This window comes from Pholcus phalangioides, unplaced genomic scaffold (genome assembly GCF_987345545.1).
Source record: "Pholcus phalangioides strain wild (caught in Gottingen) unplaced genomic scaffold, Ppha-v1.0 ptg000004l_1, whole genome shotgun sequence".
Lineage (NCBI taxonomy): Eukaryota > Metazoa > Arthropoda > Arachnida > Araneae > Pholcidae > Pholcus > Pholcus phalangioides.
This window is the reverse complement of record NW_028301597.1, coordinates 52,928,971-52,949,414: the sequence shown is the minus strand read 5'-3', so window position 1 is coordinate 52,949,414 and position 20,444 is coordinate 52,928,971. Positions and strand designations below refer to the sequence as shown.

Sequence of the window (20,444 nt, the reverse complement as noted above, 5' to 3'; positions counted from 1 at the left end):
ATTTAATTCTGTTTGTTAGATTTCAATAAAAGCCACCAAATTGTTAACAGCTGTCTTTTTTCCAATTACCCCGCCTGACTCTAAACCAAAGTGGGAACAACTACAAACAAATTTTTTCTCATATGATGATAATTTCAAAAGTATAGTAGTCCATCGATTATCTGAATAATGATCAACCGAAACATCTGTTCACTGAAAGTGTTCCAGTCAGCAAATTCAAATTTGCACACCATGTAGAAGCCACCACTAGTGCTTTCCCCCCTTCCAGAATAATCTCCTTTCATCAGATGAGCCACCAAACAGCCAATTTGTATCAGAACTGGCTGGGCTGATGAAAGAATCTTCAGGATTGAAGAATACGACCAACAAAATATTCAAGACTAGTTTGAATGTGATGTCAATGACCCTGGCTATCAAGTATTGACGGACAATGAAATCATTGCCAATGTCATTGACGATCAAGACCCTTGTGACAACAACCGTGCTGAAAAAGGACCATCCAGTAAAGAAGCTTTTCACTGGAGGTGGCTATGAAGTGGTTAGAACAACAAGAAGAATGTGATGCTGTCCAATTGCTGCCTTAAAACGTTTATAAGATTTGGCGGCAATAAAAGAAAAAGTAAAAAAACTAGTCTCAGTTATGAAGCAAAAAAAAAAAAAATCTGAACTACTTTTCCTAAACTGTAGGCATACTTTAATGGCCATTTTGAAATTTTGAGCTTGTCAAACTAGACTTGTCAGTTTTCTTTGTTATTTGTAAGACGTGTTATACAAAATATGTACAGTTTTTCATTTAATGTCACTGTTTTTTCGTTTCTATGACACTGGTACAATTTTTTTCTGTGAATGATCGGTTATCCGAACACCCCCAATTGTTTCGAATAATTGATGTTCTTTCGTAATAACAATACCCAAATGATAACATTATACATTATTTCAATAAGCAATATCTACTGTATAACTATATTATAGAAAATTTTTATTCAGGATGAATCATTTTACTGTAGTATGGCATTAAAATTAAGCTTTTTTTTTTCAATCAGTTTATCAGGCAGAAGTTACAACGTTCAAATCAGAACAGCAAAGCAAGTGGTAGTGGTCTACTCTGTTGTCAACGACAAAGTCCAGTCCAGGCACAATTGTCCTCTGCCACAATTGTTGCGCAGGGATCTAGTAAAGGCTATAATGAGATACTGGAAAATTCTTTCAGTGCCATGAAACGATTAGCTGGTACCGCAGAGCAGGTTGCTATTCGTAAACAAGAAGTTGCTGAACGGGCAATTAAGGCTGCTGCTGATGCTAAAATTACAGCAGAGACGACACGTAAAACTGCCGATGATGCAGAAAAAACTAGACCAGAATTAGGGGGAGCTGATGCTCTATATAACAAGGCGTTCCAAGATTCTCTCAGTGCTGTGAAACGTTTAGCTGATACTGCAGAGCAGGTTGCCATTCGTAAACAAGAAGCTGCTGAACGTGCAATTAAGTCTGCTGAGGAGGCCAAGATTACAGCAGAGATGGTACGTCATTCTGCAGTATCTACTAACAATGGCAGCAACTTGCACAATACTTCGACAATGGCGCATAAAACTCTTCAAGTTGTCCATACCAGTGGGCCCATTCCTATTGCTCATGGCCCACAATGCAATGTTCCTGGAATGCCAAATAGTATTGAAGGCCTTAATCAGGTACTTTAACTGCTTTATATAATTTTTTTCAAATACATTTTAACGCATAATTTCTAAAAGTTCTTCCAAAATATATTAAGAAAAATATAAAATATTAGTCTTTTTTCCTTATTCCCTTGCACCGACGCATAAGTGAGAAATTATGGTATTTAAATATATTTCTAAAAAAAAGGATTTTGGACAAAAAAATACTAGGGCGGCGAATATGACATTGGTAAGCCAAGTCAAACATATTATGGGCAATTATGTTGTAGGAGCAGAAAAATTTCTTAGCTGTAGTGTAACGTATCCATGGGCCCCCCAGCGTAGAAGTCAGCATCGCATAAATGTTTACTTGTTTTTCATCGGCGGCGGTGGTCGTGTGGCAGCGATTGAGGCCGATTGTGATGTTGCCGGCATGCGATCGTATGCAAATTATTTTTGTGAATTGTTGAATTTTTATCAAGAGACTGAGTGTTGCCAGTGGACGAATGGTCCTAAAGTTAAAGCCTGTTTACAATGTATAAAAGCGCGTCTCTCGATCTCACTAATGGCATTCACGTGTTCATTCAAGTGTTCATCTTTTGCTTTGGCTACTTGAGTAGCTTGTTCTTGATTTCGGTCATGAAATTTTAATATAATATGATCTAAATAACTACCATTCTTGTTCCTGGCGGGTCCGGTGAAGATGTTTTTATAACAGATAAATAACCGATTAAAGAGTCTTGCAGTTCAACCCGTGACTAGTTGCCCTCTGGCAGATGAAACCTTGAATGGTCTGGTTCGTGACAAAACTTCTGGTCTAACGCTATAGAAACGTTCAGTACCTCTATCTTCAACGTTCAACTGGCTGGACTCCGATGAACTGTCATCAATGATTACTGAGAGGTCTACCTGGAAACTGGTTGCTGACGACTTGTTCTGAAACTTGGGACACTGTTATTCGGTTGGTTCCAATGACATGAATGGATCTACATCGCTATCGTATCTGGTGCACTTGCGTCTCTTGGTCTGCGAGAAGAAAGGTGATGTCCAGCTAAATGGACATGGACTTCTGCGGTGAGATCCACGCTTTTTTATAATTAAAATTGATGTTCAAATAATTGACTTTAACCAGGGCTCGGTACAGGTCACCTTTTTCACTAAAAGTCACTTTTTTAGAAACTAGTCACTTTTATTACGTATTTTCAGGCCCAGGTCACTTTTTCCACTTTTTTTAGCAAAAAACCTCGATCTCGCACGCTTTTCTGCTGTCAGTGTTTTTCTTTTCTTCAAGGAAGAACTTTAAAGGTTCAAGGTCCCTAATTTTCTCCCTCCCTTCATTGAACTACGATCGTTAGCTCCCTTCCCGTAGAACCAAAGCCTCCTAGAAGTACCTAGGAAAGTAGTATAGTCTAGGAGGCTTTGGTAGAACCCCTGTACATGAAGGCGTCTTATCTTCCCGGGAGCATACCGTGTGATGTCAGCATAACTTGATTTCAAGGCGCTTGGAAAGAAAGCTCCTTGGTTAAAGAGTCATTTTATGGAAAAGCCTGTCGGAAAAAAATAGCGTAAAAGGCGTACTTACAACAAAGAATTCCACCTCCCCCCCCCCCTTCCTACTACCATTCTTTCTTATTTCCCCACTCGTGCTCACTCGTTTTTTCATTTTCATCTTATTTTAAAATTGATCCTTTATTTTATTTGTTTTAAAAAGTTTTAGTCCTAAGGGCAGAATTCCTTTCTTGGAGCATCGAGCAAGTTACATTTGTTGTTTGTTCTATCGTTACTTTTGTTAATTTTTTTTTTAATATTTGAAATGACGATTAGCCAATGCAGAAATTAACTTAAGCGCAGCGGGAGAATACCAAAGCGCGCGTATTAAAGATGCGTACTATTTATATGATAATACGCTTTGGGGAATACTCTTGTAGGTGGCCAAGGTTAAAGAAGCTCGCAAGTATTTTGAATTTACTTACAATAAAAAAAATCATCCGACTGAAAATCGCGATCTATCTAGAAATAAAATTCATACTATTTTTCTAACTGGATTTAAATCTCAGCAAGAAACCGTAGCCCCAGGTATGATCGAAAGGAGAACTGTTTATGAAAAGATCACAGAATCCTGCAATTCAGCATTTAGTTTAACACAAGGGTTTCCAAATCAGATGAAAATTGGTCATCAGGCTGATAAAAACGCAGTTAATGTGCATGCGAGCCGTAAATAGAGGCGGATTTAACGGTGGGCACACCGAGCACGCTGACCCCTACTTTACACTTTTTTTCCTAATTTAAGAGGCCTAATATTAATTTTTTTTTTTATGCCCGTGGCCGTCAACAACCGACCTTTATCCGCTTCTGGCCGTAACTTAATTTAGAGCATCTTCACGATACCGATTGTTGACTTAATATCGGTGTTGTGTAAAACAATCCCCTTTTTAGACCTCGAAAGTTATTAAAACGTTTTTGTCTCGAGCCGCTGTTATGACCGCTCTAGGAGAGGGCGGCGTCTGGTTCCACGGGTGTTGAACGAGGAAGGGTGCCGAGTTTACTCTTTTTCCGTTTAAAAAATGGATACCGGCCCCGGGCGACAGTAAATTTTCGTTCGTACTTGCGGCCCGGGTTGTTACATACCGTGATCAGATCCAAAACTGGGGCGGGGAGCAATGCCTCGAACTACATTTTTGATGGAATGGTGTATTTAAGAAAAGGCAATTAAATTTTATTTGCAAAATTATCGAATTTCACAGTCAAGGGGCAGTAAAATTATGTTTCCCCTCCAGAAAAAAATATTGTATTACGGCCATGGTAAATCGGGAGCCTCGGGTGGGGGGGGGGGCAAATCCACTGTTTTTGTTCGTTGAAAATTACGGGAGGAGTCGGAGCTAACGTGGCGATTTTTTCGCGCTAAAATAGGTAACCCTGACAGCAGCATTCATAAACTCTGTATCAACTGCATTTATAAACCTGGTATGTCGTTGACAGGGCCGTCTTAAGAGTATCATGGGCCCCCGGGCCAATTGATTTTTCGGAGGCCCTACCAAACATTCTCAAATTTCAACCAGATCTCATTTTTGTGAGGTCCCCGGGCCGTGCCCGGGTGGGCCCATGCTTTAAGACGGCACTGGTCATTGATTCGATTTTTGTGTTCATTTTATCCTAATTTTCCATATTTCTCGATGTATTTCTATCGATTTTCTCATATTAGGTTGATTCATATTATAAATTATATATTTTTTTTGTAATTTTATGTGCCCTTTGTCAGCCATCATGAATTGACCGCCGCAAAACGGTGATTGATTGGATCACAACGGATTGATCGCCACGTTGGTGCTTACAAGGTTCATGGGAAATTTACCGGGAAGGCCGCCGAGTCTTTTTCTGTTAAAAATTACAGGTGGAGGGGCCAAAATTATACTGTTTCTGGGTAAAGGAGTAAATGCTTTTTTTGCAGGGGTGTATGTTGTGTGCAAAAAAAATATATATTTACAATAATATATATATATGTAATGTTACTCTCTCACACATAGTTGTTGATAAATTTGATAAGTTATTTGTACAAAGTTTAGTAAAAACTAAATTCAATTTGGTCCATTTGGTCTCTGTCTAAAATTATTTTGGTCACTATTTGGTCGCTTTTAAACAATTTGGTCACTATTTGGTCTCTCTTTTTTGAACATTTTGGTCACTATTTTCACTAGTTTTGAGGCCATGATCCATGCTGAGCTCTGCTTTAACGCAAAAAAATTGTTTTAATGAACGAAGTCTAACTTAGTGTAAAATAACCGTTATTGTAATAAAGCCTTTTGAAGTGATACTAACAACTTGTTTGTTTGTTTCCTGTTTGTTGTCTGCCTTTAACTGGATAATTCGAACCGGGCACGTAACCCCATTAAGGGATGTTACAGTAGGATATTTCCCCAGCAAATACGGAAGGATTTCATTATTTAAAATCATCTAGTTCATGTTTAACTAAAAACAAGGTTCCAATGATGTATATATAGCAATTGAATACAAAATCCTCAAAAAAGCTTTGCAAATTGAATTTTAGTTAATGGCAAGCTTCTTTGTAGGTATATCTTTAGATAAACCTAAACATAGTTTCTTATAGAAGAAACACAACAAAATCTATTTGCATCTAATATTTATGTCAAAATATGCTGATACCTCAGCTAACGAATGTATAGCCTTATAAATTTTTTGGCAGTTCTAGAAGATTGTTTTTCAGCCTCAGCTAACAAATACAGATTTGGCTAGGAAATGTGTTTTTGCTGGTGCAGATGCTGACATATAGGAAGCTATTGAACAGCCGCTGAAAAGGAAGAAATGTAACGTGACTTTGTGCTCGAGCGATTTGGCAGAACGTCAAATTTAAAAAGTATGAGAGGCGATAGTATTGGGAGGGATTTGATTGAGGGATGGTAGAGGAAAGTAGTCGTATTTAGGCTATGCTTGTTAATGTTCTAAGTTCGAATAAAGTCTGTTTTTGAAATCGTTAGAAAAAGCCTGGAATACTCTGAATTGAGGCCGCTGCCATTTCCTTGGGAGCCAATAGATTTCTCAGGAGTGAGATACAGCACAGGACTGCGATAGAAGAAAAATGTCATGTCTGGTGAGAGGACGAAAGAAAGACTTGGAGATGCTGGCGTTTTTTTTTGGAGTTGGGAGAGAAGCCGTCTTCGGATAACAGAGTCGCCGATCTGAAGAACCTCATCGTCAAGTGGAAGAATTATGAAGAGGACAGTGGCTGCGATAGAAGGAAGAAGACTAAGCCCAGCGGCAGGAATGAGAGACCGAGCAGCTGTTCGAACTGGAGTGTCTTCGGATAACATGTGCGACGTTGCAAAATATTGATGATGACACGAAAGTCATTGCATCGTACCATGCGATTTGACGAAGAAGATACAGAAGTTCAAAGCAGATAACAGATTTAAGTCTGTATTCAGGAAGTGGAGGAAGACTGCACGTGTGGTCGAGAAGATGTCGGAGCTGAGGAGAAAAGGATAGAGCTGATGACTGTGAATCCAGAAGAAGTTGTAAGGAAGAAATGTAACGTGACTTTGGGCTCGAGTGAAGGAGCGATTTGGGAGAACGTCAAATTTAAAAAGTATGAGAGGCTGAAGTATTGGGAGAGATTTGATTGAGGGATGGTAGAGGAAAGTAATCGTATTTAGGCTACTCTTGTTAATGTTCTAATTTTGAATAAAGTCTGTTTTTGAAATCATTAGAAAAAGCTTGGAGTACTTTGAATTAAGGCCGCTGCCGTTTCCTTGGGAGCCAACACATAACATGTTTGAACTGAGTTTTCACACCCAATCATTATCAGAATTATGACTAACACTTATAACTAACTAATGATGATTATTACAACATCAATGGTGTAATTAGATTTTATACAAAATACATGAGGGTTATTTTGGCTGCTGTTATTATTCTGAATAGAACAGTCATTTGACACTTTCAGAGGAACCATGAATTTTTTTTTTATGTTATCCCTGTGCGATTTATTTCATATCTTACATGCATGCACTTTAATAATCAGACTCATTTTATTCATTGTCTAGGAAATTGAAAAGCTAGTTTTGGAAAACAAAGTCTTTTTGAGTCGCGAAGGGGAGATGAGTAGAGTAAGTATATTTTTCTATTTTTTAATCCATATTTTATTTCGCCGCATTTTCAAACCTCCAATTTCAGGAATAAATTTTTCTAGTCTGTTCGAATTTGTAAAAGCAAGTGTCAACTATGTAGTGTTAATAAAAGGAAACATTTGGAAAAGGGATGTTTTAGATCTCTATGTGTTCAAGTTCTCTATGTATTCAGAATTATACATTTCGCTTAAATTATTCTCAAAGTGATGGTGCTTTTGATAAATTTATTGTTAAGCTTGAAACCATGATAAATAACCATACATCATATCGTGATATTAACCTTTCCAGATGGAGTGATAAAACTTGGATTACGTCATTGATAAAACATTTAATTAAAATCAAACAGGAACTTTATTTAAAAACTAAAAAATATCCATATGATCAGGAGGTTAGTACTGCATATTATAATGTTACTCATTACATAAAATACAAAATCAAATTTTCTAAACAATTTTGCTTTTCTCAACAGTTTTCAAAATATGATACTTCCTTCAAACGATGGAAGTTTATCGATAAGATAATTGGTAAAAATTGTAGCAATCCCCAGTCCTTCCCTGATAAATTTAATGATCATTTTGTAAACATTGTTTCATCATCCATTCCACCTACGGATAACTACAAAAAATTAGTCCCCTTATTCTAACAGATCTTTTTTCATCTTCCCAACGTACCCGGAAGAAATCATTTCTATTATTGATCAGTTATCTCATTCGGTGGAACAGCTGTTATATGGTCCGCCACTTGTCTATTTTTGGCGCCAAACATATCTGATGGCCTGACGAGGAGTCGCCAAGGCTGTCAGACACTACGGACGCCGAAAAAAAATCAGCATGCAAAACATAATAGAAACCACCAAGCATAAAAATAGAAAAAAATATCAGTTAAAAAAAATTACACCTGGACCATTTTTTTAACAATAAACAGATCGGGGCATAAGGAATTCCAGGGATAAATATTCTATGCATTAAAACTAAAACCTGGATTCGTTTTTTAATAAACGGATCCGGGCATGTTGAATAAATAAATATTCTATGCATTAAAATTGAAACCAGAACCCTTTTTTTAATAAACAGACCCAGGCATGTTGAATAAATATTCTATGCATTGAAAATAAAACCTGGACCCTTTTTTTAATAAACTGATCCTGGCATGAAAAATTCTGTAGGTTCATTTTAAATAATAAACCGATAAGACAGAAAGCATGGCAATGGGTGAATAAGTAATAAATACAACAAAATAATAAAATGGTATGATACAACCTGAGCAGTAGATAATAAGGAAATAATAATCTAAATGACGCGAGCTACAGAAGGGAGGAATAATAATCCAAGAGACGCGCTGGAAATGGAACAACGGCTGTTTAGAATTTTTGAAAAAAAACTGTGAACAAAAGAAAAATCCTGTTTGGCAAAGCCAGTGCCACCTGGTGTCACCCAACAAAAACTGAAAAGATGTTAAAAAATACGGCAACCTAGAGCCCCATTATGACGGTCTTGGCGACTTATCGCAAGGAAAAAGTCACTAAAGTTGTGGCAGACCATACTGCATCTGTTCCCATTCGGTTTCTAGTGATGTGATTCATTTATTAGTTCTTAAATGTTTTCCTTATCATTTAGTTATTTATCAAATTCATAAGTATTATAACTCGGGAAAACTGCCGCTGTTTTGTTTATTTTCAAATCAGGAAATCATGATAATTTAAGTAATTATAGGCCTATCTCCATTTTACCTTCTACCTCCAAGATTTTTGAAACTGTTTTAAAAAAGAATACTCTCATTTCTTTCTCATACTAATTTTTTTCTCTTAATTAACATGAGCTTCTTGCTACGTGGGCTACTGAAGCTGCTTCACTTAGATTTTACTACATACATAATACATAATATTGACAAATCTAGAAAAACCGTAGCTGTGTTCCTAGACATAAGAAAAGCCTTTGACAGTGTTAATCATGAAATCCTTCAATATAAGCTTGAAGCATGTGGAATTAAAGACATCCCTCTAAATCTTTTAGTGTCATACCTGAAGAACAGATCCCAGAGAGTAAGATGTGGCTCTCATTCCAGTAAATTTTTAGGGGTTAACCAAGGAGTACCCCAGGGATCTGTTCTTGGCCCCTTACTCTTTAATATATTCATAAACGATTTATGTAATTAAAAATTAATGGCAAGATAATCACGTTTGCTGATAGTACAGTCATACTTTACTCTGCTACTTATACAAATACAAAAACAACGCCACAACAGGCAAAATGCCCAACGAGGTGGCTGATAACAAGATGCCCATAAAAATATGGATGTCATATATTTAAAAAAAAAAACACAGCAACCTAATTAAAAATGCAATTAATAAAAATTGTAAACAATATATACACATGACAAAATATTATACAATGCCCAAAAAGAATGCTTATGGTTGTCTTATTCTAAGTATGGATAGCTTCTTGATTTACCCCAACCTGTTTATCGTATTTATTTTAAAACGTGTCAATTGTGTTACAATTTACTACCTCCGGGGGTAAGCTATTCCATTTATTAACAACCCTATTAGAGAAAAATTCCCTGCGACACCATAACCTTGCATTGTCCCTCACCAATCGATACTGGTGTCCCCTTGTAAAAGCAGTCGATTGGTGGTGTACTAAAAGTTCATGGTCCATCCTATTGAAAATTTTGAACACTTCGATCATATCTCCTCGACACCTGCGTTCATCCAATGTAAACATATTCAAAAAATGACGTCTCTCTTCATAACTCAAGCCCTGTGTGCGAACAAGGACACGCGTAGCTCTTCTCTGCACCCCTTCAACCAATTCTATGTCCCTCTGTAGGTATGGTCTCGAAAACCTTACAGCATACTCCAGTCCAGGACGAACTAATCCTCGAAAAAGCGGAAGAATGACTTTAGGAGAACGCGAAGGAACCTTTTTGAAAATGAGACCAAGCATTCTATTTGTTTTTTTGACCACCGCTGAACAATGTTCAGAAATGATGAGTTATGATTAATAAACTTTCTATTTGCCATTTTTGTTAGTTACAAAGTCAAACCCATGCATAAACCCGAGATACAAGCAAAATCTGCTTGATCCCAGACCAAAACTCAAAACATTCCCTGACCAAAACTAAAGAAGAAAAAAATATAATTCAAAATCTCAACCTTTAAATTGAGTTGAACTAATTGAATTTAAAAAGAATTGAACGTTTTTCCAAATTGTTTTTTTTTGAGTTTTTTCCCCCTTCACAGAACTTTTCCTGACTTTTAAAAATTATCTGCATTTTTTTCTGTGTGACTTGCCAAATATTAAACACTTTACCTGATTTTTTTTATTTCCTTACTTTTCAGGTTGCTGGGAACCCTGTAAAAAGGGAAGAGTTTTATTTTTCTTCTGGGAGTGTCTTGTAATCATCAAGGGTTCAGCATGAATCAAAATAAAAAAAAGCTCTGAGTTAGAAAAAGCCATTACTGATCTATCATAATTACAGTCCAAGCTTTGTATCAAATCAGTATCTGTTGTGTATTGATTCCCCCATTGATAAGTGCCCTACAGAGCCACTTTAGTGATCTCTAAATGTTTCGCGGATCCAAGTGATCTGGAAATGTGTCCGGCCGTTTAAGTGCTCTGGAACTGGGCCACGCATCACTCAAGTGATCCGTAATTATTTGTCCGGCAGATCACTTAAATAATATAAGAATGTGCCGCGGGTAACTTGAGTGATGTAGAACTGCACTGGGGGCCATGTTGAACCCGATCGAATGCCTTCTGGAAATCAAGGTAAACAACATCTACATTTTTGCCCTTACCCAAAGCCTCAGTCACGTGATCATAGAAGCAAAGGAGGTTAGTCACACATGACTTCCCCTTCCTGAACCCATGCTGATTATCCGACAATACATTATTCTCGTCTATCCACTTCACAAACTGCGTTTTGATGATAATTTCCAAAATTTTCGAGAGGGAGCTCGTCAAACTCACTGGACGATAATTGGACACAGCTTCTCTACTACCCTTATTAAATATCGGAACAACATTAGCAAGTTTCCAATCCCTTGGGACGACACCCTCAGCAACACTACTCCTGTATATCTGTGCGACTGAACCCAACAATTCATTAGCACATTCCCTGAGGACTCTGGGATAGATATCATCTCGTCCTGGTGCTTTGCTTGCACATACATTAATGAATCTCTCCAAAATTCAGTAAATTCTGACATGATAAAAATTAGAGACTGGTTTCATGCAAATGATCTACAACTTAATATCGCTAAAACTAAATATATTAACTTTTCTTTGCATAACATTCCTGCCTTGAATATTGACTTTGATTCATAAACCGGTATATAACATTATAAAAATGCAATGCCACAACAGGCGAAATGCCCAACGAGGTGGCTGAGAAAAAGATGCCCATAAAGATAGCACTGATTGTAACTGTCATAAATTAGAACAAGTGAATACAATAAAATATCTGGGTATTTATATTAACTCTGACATGAAATGGAAATCCCGTGTTCATAATCTACAAATCAAATTAAATTTACAATGTATTAATTTTATTTTCTAAAATATTTTGTTAATCATTCTTTTGTAATCATTCTTTTGTAATCATTCTTTTGTAATCACCCTTTACTACTCACTGTTCCATTCGTACTTATTATACGTTTTACCTATTTGGGGTAGTGATTATTTGACTAACGTAAAACCTATTATATCACTACATAAGAAAATTATAAGACTAATTTTTAATGGCTATTATACTCCTTCCATCACTCTGTTCAAAAGTGTAGAAATCCTACTGCTATTTATTTTTTTATAAATCCTTGTCGCTTCTCTTTAAATGTCAATACTCCCTACCATTAACATCCACTCGATCTTCTGCTAGGCGTAACGCCACATATTCTTTGCTAATTATTCACAAAAATATATAAAAAAAATTCCTTTCTTTTACCTAATACCTAAGTGTTATAACTCTCTTCCCATTGAATTTAAGAATGCTTCCTCTCTTTACACCTACAAAAATCTCTGTGATATATAATATCATACATATACATGATATCTCTGTGCACTTTTAATCTTGTTTTTTTAAAGTATTTTTTCCCCATGCTAATTAAATTAATTGATTTTTCCCATTATATTTATCAACATCTTAAATATTTTGCCTTTCCGACAGTACCTCAATTATTCAAATCATACCTATTATCTCTAATTTTGATATTTGAAATGCGCCCCCCACACGTTGCCACCCACAATGATGTTACTAATTGTTTTAACCCCCTTCACCCATCTATTACGTTGTCTCTGTTTGTACATGTGTGCTTGTACATCTCTTGTGCAAACATAACCAGGGTTGGGTTTTTGATGTCAAAAACTGGTTTAAACTGTCAAAAACTGGTTTAAACAGTCAAAAACTGGTTTAAGCCATCAAAAACTGTTGAAAACCATCAAAAACCTAAATGAATGCCTTTTGATAATGTTTTGCACACAATAGGTGTACAACATGATGAAAAACTTACTTTTTGGTGTATTACAATGTTTTATTTTTAAACATTAATTTATTACAATAATTAAAACAAAATATTAATTATAATTTGCAATTTTGAATTTTTCAACATAACAGTCTAGAACATATAAAATATAATTTTATGGTTTACTAGCTATAATACCCGGCGCTGCCCGGGTTTTCTTCAATGAGGCTGTTAGAAACACGTGATATCTCCCTCTTTCTTTGAGGGACATGCAAACCGTGTCTACATTAACCAATATGGCGACTTCCTGTGCGACTCATGAAATAAACAAATCCAGATTTAAAGAAACATAGAAATGAATATATACTTTTCTTTCCTTTTTTAATGTATTCCTTTTTGCTATATATTTCTATCCCCCCCCCCCAAACTTCAAGTTAATTATCTGCCTGTTTCAGCTTTGAAAAATGCTTAATTAAAGCTGTGGAATTTTTTCAATGCACTTTTTACGGGTCCATAATTAATTTTAAAACAACCTATAAACTATATGGATTTATGCAGTTGAATATCAGAAGATAATATGGAGACATTAATTTTTCATGCTTGAGAAGATATAAATAAAAAGTTGAAATCAATGTTATTACATGAATACCCAACTCAAAAGTAGGTCCGGCTAATTACTTCATATTCAATCTCCTGGGCTTAGTATACCTCTAAGCAACACAATATTTCAGAAATCGGGAATTCTATACAATTTTTAAAATTATTGATGTGGCGGAAAACCCCACCAAATTTCAGCATTTCTACAGTAAAATTGGCAATTTTAACAGTGATTTCTATGAGTCTCGCCCTTTTCCTGACCCTCAAAGCGATGCTGATGATGATTATGACGTCTATTCAAAAAGCCTCACTACTGAGGGTATTGAAATGTAATTGTATTGAATAGTATTATTGTGTAGTATTGAAAGTATTGGCAAACCATTATAAAGGCATAAACTATTATACATATACATATACCAGGATTAAAGAAGTGACAAACCATTGTAAAGACATAAACACGTCTGAAACTCATCGCTAGGGAACCACGGTAACCAAAGTAAACGTTCGGAAAGTGATTGTTGAGGCCCAAAAACCATTGTTGCCCGACAGTTTTTTGCCCATTTGGGGCATTTGCCCTGGTCTGACAAAATTTTAAAGTAGCCTATCGTTCAAGTCGGGTCCCATTTGGTATATATGTAAAATTTGGCGACGATCGATCTAAAATTGTAGATTTGTATAGAGAACATACACACAGACACACAGAAAATCAATTTAAATATATAGATTTATCTAAGCTACTGATTACCTGTGTACAATTTGCTAAGTGGAATAGAGCTGCTTATTAAAAATATGTATAATAGGGCATCAGGGTTAGGTTTTTGACCCCAGAAACTAAGTCTGTATTAAAACTATCAAAATCTTACTCTCAATGATGTCAAATAGTTTTTGTTAACTTGATAGATATGTTAAATAACAAAACACTTACTTTTATTTAGATTAAAGGGTTTTATATTCAGAATTATAATTACTGAGGAAAAATACCAATTTTGATATTTTAAATTTTGTGATCTGCCTAAAATTTTATTCCATATAAAAATTCTCATGCAGCATCTGTTTATGCACTAATTAAACTCATTTATTTTCACCTAAAAATTTCTTAGATCAGGGTGTATAAATTCACAGAGCTTTAAAGAGTATTTTCAACCAAAGCAGAGCTGGCAAGACTTGATACCCAAAGCGTTTGTTTTGCACGTTTGAATTGAATACAGATTGAATTGGAAAACCATTGTATTATAAATGCTAGTAAATGTACCATATCATAGTGCAAAAGTAAGAATAAGCCAAGTTTGACATATACAAGCTAGCATTGCCAAATTAAATCACATTTTAGTCCTACAATTTAGTATTTTGATCACTATATATATTTCAATGTTATGCACAACAAGTGTATCGTTTTAAGTATCAGTGGTTATCTAGATAATTTAATAACAGAAATCACCATACATATATGATGTAATAAACCTTTTTTTAAACTCTTATCTGCTGTAAAACGAGTACAGCAGATGGTTTATATCAATGCACACATATATAAGCAGTTGAAGAAATTTTGGAAGGTCAAGAATCATTTTGAATCGGAGAATGTCGAATCATTCCATAGTTTTCCCTTTCGTGTTTATACTATGCTTTATTCAAATTGTATATTTTATAAGAAAAAACAACCATATATATTTTGTGCAATATAATTCTGTAGAGAGTAGAAAATTATTTTAGAATCATATTAAATATTTATTCTTTGTATAACATAGTCACTTTAAACATTACATGCAATTAACGTGTGCATTTCCAATGGAAATTTTTATATCGAAAAGCAATATTTGAGGTTTTTGACGTGACAGTTTAAACCGTCAAAAACTGCCATGTGTCAAAAACCTGCCAATCCTGAACATAACCAACATCATCAATCAAATTCATGATCCTGGACTGAAGTTTATACATAATGTCTGGAAAATTTGAATGATTGATAATTTATCATATTTACTAATGCGAGCTAGGGATTGTGCATAATCACCATCTGATGTATATAAAACTTACCAAAATAGCCAGTGATTATGCCTAATTACCACCAATTATACATAATCCTAGATTCATCGCATCACCATAAAACAAATGTATACCATACCTGGAAAAAACTAATATATATGTAGTGTATGCATTTTTAAAATATATAGCTCTGCAATACTTGACTCATTCATTTCCTTTTATCTCTTGTCCAGTTACTAGAGCCTCCTCCTGAAGGTCATAGAGCCCCGATAGCAGAACTCTTCCATTCCGTTCAGAATTCCTCTGTTGTTGTTGCTGCTGGAAGAGAAAGCTATTGCAGCAGTGGAGGGAGCCGCAGTCATTCCATATCACCCGCTCTTCCAATCATTCCTGGGAACTTGGAATTTTCCATTTCGCCTTTCTCAGGTAAGTTTGTTGTGACTGTTATTTTTTAAATGTAATGAAAATGCAACACCAAAATTAAAACTGGTATTCTTGAGTTGAAAAAATGAAGTTGAATTTGTTAGTTACTGAAATTTTTTGACAACATAATTCTCTGTTCAGGTCAACTAACTCATTGCACTCTTGGAAAAAATTACGAAGATACAGTTGAATCCTTGATTTAACTAACTTATAAGTTAGAAAGCTGTATCTGTTAGATCTGAAATATCAGAAACATGAAACTGCAACTACACTCCCCCCACCCTCCCCTTTCCATTGTTTTGACCACATATAACTTGGACATCATAAAAACTTTAACAAGATATGCACACACACACACACACACACGAATGCAACATAGTTTTATATGCATTAATTCATTTGAAATTCCCCAGAGTAATGTTTACAAGGTGCACGTACAATTCAATAGCATAGCTGCCAAGTCTCTCAAATTTTAGCTTCATCTCTCAACCTCCCGAAAAGTTCTTAAATTATACAAATATAAATTGGACTAACAAACATTTTTGTTCATATGGATTCATATGCTAACCAAACACTAAAATGAAGTAATTTGTTCAATTACTTCACTTTTGTGATGTTTCCATGAATTATGAAATCGTGCAATGCTATCTAAGTTATCATTTTGCCTTGAGTGGCCATCGTTCCCATTCTGCATGCAAATTTGAGTTCGATGAGTACAGTATTGTTAATTTGCTATTTTTAAGTATTTTTTCCTCTTTGTCATATAAAATTCCATTGCTTCAGGAATATTCATGTAAATTTCCAAGTCATTCTGACAATGGCTCTTCTACAGTGTTTTAAATCAGAACTTTAGTTGCTATAATCACCCTGTACATCGTAAATCATTGCTAATTAATCTGCATTATTTATTTCATTAAATACATTATATTCACCTAATTTTTATCATAGTTTTTGTGAAATATCTTCCTAATTAAGTATACTGAAAGTAACTGGAGAAACACCCCTTTATATTACATGGTTAATAGTAACATTAGGGGTCATTCAAGTATTACGTCAGCATCGATGGTGGGGAGGGGGTTCTCGATTTGCTGACTTTTGACAAGGGGGGGATTGGATGATGCTTATGTAATCAACCACCCTTTATGAAGATATAAAATATTCTTAATGGTATCTTATTCAGAGTGCCAAAAAAGGAAAAAACCTTTCGATAGTTATTGGGCACCTGAACTAACATTCTACCTATTGATAAGTCCCCTAAAGCAGGGTTTTCCAACCGGTGTTCCGCAAAACCCTAGGGTTCCGTGAGAGCTTTTTTGTTGTTCCGCGGAATCAAAAGGGACGGAACCCCCAATATCCCAGAACCCTGGTACCTTGAAAATTTTTTTTGTTACTGTTTCACCTGAAGCAATTTTTTATTTTTATTTCTGTTGAAAACGGGTACTCTAAAATAATTCAGAGAAAATATTGGATAATCAACAAGAAGACAAACAATATTCTTGTTGGCTCCTTTCTTTCTTCCTATTCTCGCACACAAGTCCTTCAGACAACAGTCAAGATGACTTCCTGGGAATTGGTATTCCCAAAACTCTCAAGAGACATGAGGATTTTTATGAGGGTCTTCCTTCAAAGATTTGGAAGTATTAAATTGTTTCTTTGCATTCTGTGCTCCTCCTCCCAGCCTGCCTCTCTTCCTTGGAATCACCAATTGAGATCCATGGTGTCGGATTCTTATCACTTTTCTCACTAGCAAATCCTAAATAACAATCCTAAGACAGAGAAAAGGGAAAAGCTTTACTTTCTAACTTGCCTGAGGTTATATTCTCCCATGCTATAGCTTCATTACCACAAATGGAACCTCGTTTACACAACGTTCAACAGGCCACGTCAAAACGTCGTATAAGGGTGAAAATCGTACAATTGAAACTTCTTTGAAAATGACCCCCCCCCCCCCCATCCCATAGACCTCGCAGAAAATATCACAAAAATTCAATGGTTTCAATTGCATTTTGTTTGGATCAATCGTAAACATCGCTCATGAGGCTCTCAACTGACTGTGGTGAAAGGGCATCATTCCTACTGCCGCTGCATCGCGATTCTACTGATCGGGAGAATCTGGAATGTATGCAAATCGGCGATGTGGTCGATGGTGATTGGTCACTGCTTCAGTATAAAAGGTAGTGATAGTGTCGTCTCTAGACACTTGTATTCTCACTTCACTCATATCAGCCGTACTTCACCACTCATTGGTTAACTCCACCTGGGGAGTTAGGGTGCTATAGCTTGGAATGCTTCTGTAAATCGTCCATGTTCCTGAACTCTTACTAGGCCGCTTCTCATCGTGTAAGGCCTGCCGAGGTAAAAGAACGGATGAGTCGACTTCAATATCCAGCTACGAGATGGACTTACTCCCGGTGAATGGAGATGTAGACCAACGACGTGGTGATATTAACTTTGTCAAAATTTGTGAAATATTCTGAATCAAATCCTTAAAGATTCTATCTGAATTAAATTTTAATTGAAGTTCTAATTCTCGACTCTAGTTGTGCTTACTCGTGATGTTCATTATTTTTTATCCCGGTTGTGACAACTTAAACGTCACATACAAATACAACACCACAACAGGCAAAATGCCCAGCGAGGTGGCTGAGAAAAAGATGCCCATAACAAATATGGTGGTTTGATTTAATTCAGGAATATTACTTCGAGGTGAGACACTGATTGGGATCAAAAATGGCACATATAGGCACACTTAGTAGAACACCTGCAATAGAGTCAAAGGATAGTCTAGACTCATTTATTGATCAGAAATTAGAAATATGCTTGATTCTCACTGAGAAAGATTAAATCCTAATGATCCAGCATTCAGATGACAAACTGAAGAAAAAAATAGAAATACTACAGAAAACTGATACGGACCAGACCTAAGAGGAAAGACAATTAGTTCTTGGCTGAGAGCTGAAGAATAACCAACTCTTCGAAAAGGTGGATGATAGAGGAAAACAAACTATTGTATGTAATTCCAAAGTGGAAGGACGAGCAGAGGAAAGCTGGAAAACGATCTGCAAAAGGTGGAAAACGAGGAAAAAAAGGTGATAAAGCGGAAAATCTGTGGTTCCCAACTTCAAGGCGCAAATGCGAGCCGATCTCCCCGTTAAAAAGTCTCGCCACAGAGAGCAAAGAGCAACAGTCCTACAACGATAAATCATTCAATCATAACACTTCACTCATAGTTAGAAAAACTGGTGGCAGATGGCAGCACTACACATAACAAGCATTACAGAGAAACAAAAAACTTTACGTCAGGTTTCACGACACGTACATTCCCGCATGTACCGATTCGTTGGGTGTTCCGCGGGGGGGGGGGGGTGTAGCAGTAGTAGGTAGGGCCTCCAAAAAATGGCTCGGGATCCATGATGTTCTTAAGTCAGCCACCTCGTCGGGCAATTTGCCTGTTGTGGCATTGTATTTGTATTTGTAAAAAGAAGAGAAGGTGGAGGAAAAGAATTACAAGAGTATGTGTTGAGGATGGAATGGAACTTTTCGTGAACAATTCATTGAATGATGTCTTATTCAAGATGTTGCATAGATATTCTCAGAGGTTCAATGACGGATTGTTGAGATGGTTAGCAGATGAGGAGAATAACTCGTGGATGAATCCAGAGGAAGTACGAAAAGAAGCTCGAGATATAATAATAACGAATCCGCAAAAGATGAACAGTTTCGATAAGTGCAGATATACTAAAGTAGTATTCGAACCAGGCAAGGTCGTTGTTATGAAGAGAAGTCTGAAAGCCATGGTACAACAGACGAAACCTCAACAGAAGTGTAGAGGACCAATGAGTGTTATAGCTGTGTTACTGAATGACACATATCGGGTGACTGAATTGGAGTCAACAATGAAAGGTCATCTCTACACGACAACAGCGCATGTGAGTCAATTCAAAGCTTGGAGGTATGAGTCAATTCAAAGCTTGGAGGTATGAGTCAATTTAATTATGAAGACGATGAACGCTCAAACATTTCAGTTAAAGATGAAGATGAGCCAGTGTTGCCAAGATGTAATCCGAACAGGTCAACACATAAGGACCAGTACTGTGGGGCAATCAGGAGGATTACAGGTAAGGATGACAGAGTGTAGGAAGCTATCGAGCAGCTGCTGGAAAGGAAAAGATGTATTGTGACTTTGTGCTTGAGTAGTGAGCAACTGTTTGAGAATGTTAATTCAAACAGTAACAGAGAAGAGAATTGATTGAGAAATGGTGGAGTAAAGTGGTCGTATTTAAGCTATGCATGTTAATGGTCTAAGTTTGAATAAAGTTTGTTTTTGAAATTGTTAGGAAAAGCCCGTAATACTGTGATTTGAAGCCGTTGTCATTTCCTTGGGAGCTAACATTTGTTTCCCCCTAAAACTTTCCACCCTGGGCAATCACCCTGTCCTTTTCTAGGCAATGAGTACATGTACTATTTACAATTAGTAAAGTATTGCACTGCATTGAAAATTTTTATTTTTGTTTATAAAATTATTTTTCACATTATCTGTACACCTATGCAGTACAAAAATAATAATGCTCTATATCAATGCAACATTTACGTAAATAGTTTGCACAGTGAGTTTAAGCAATGTTCTGACAATGTTGAATATCATCATTTAAGTTTAGCAGTTGTCATCAGCAATGGTTTTTGTAAATT

The 20,444-nt window shown here is 36.2% G+C and overlaps 1 protein-coding gene across 4 annotated transcripts in view; it reads left to right on the top strand.

Moving 5' to 3' along the window:
• LOC149087833 (uncharacterized) overlaps positions 1–20,444 on the top strand; it is an 80,349-nt gene that overhangs the window by 28,452 nt on the left and 31,453 nt on the right. For all 4 annotated transcript variants that reach the window (XM_089231749.1, XM_089231748.1, XM_089231750.1 and 1 more), the window contains 3 exons: positions 1,044–1,688; positions 7,211–7,273; positions 15,566–15,758. In XM_089231749.1, coding sequence (XP_089087875.1) covers positions 1,044–1,688; positions 7,211–7,273; positions 15,566–15,758 — 901 coding nt within the window. The remainder of the gene's footprint in view (positions 1–1,043; positions 1,689–7,210; positions 7,274–15,565; positions 15,759–20,444) is intronic.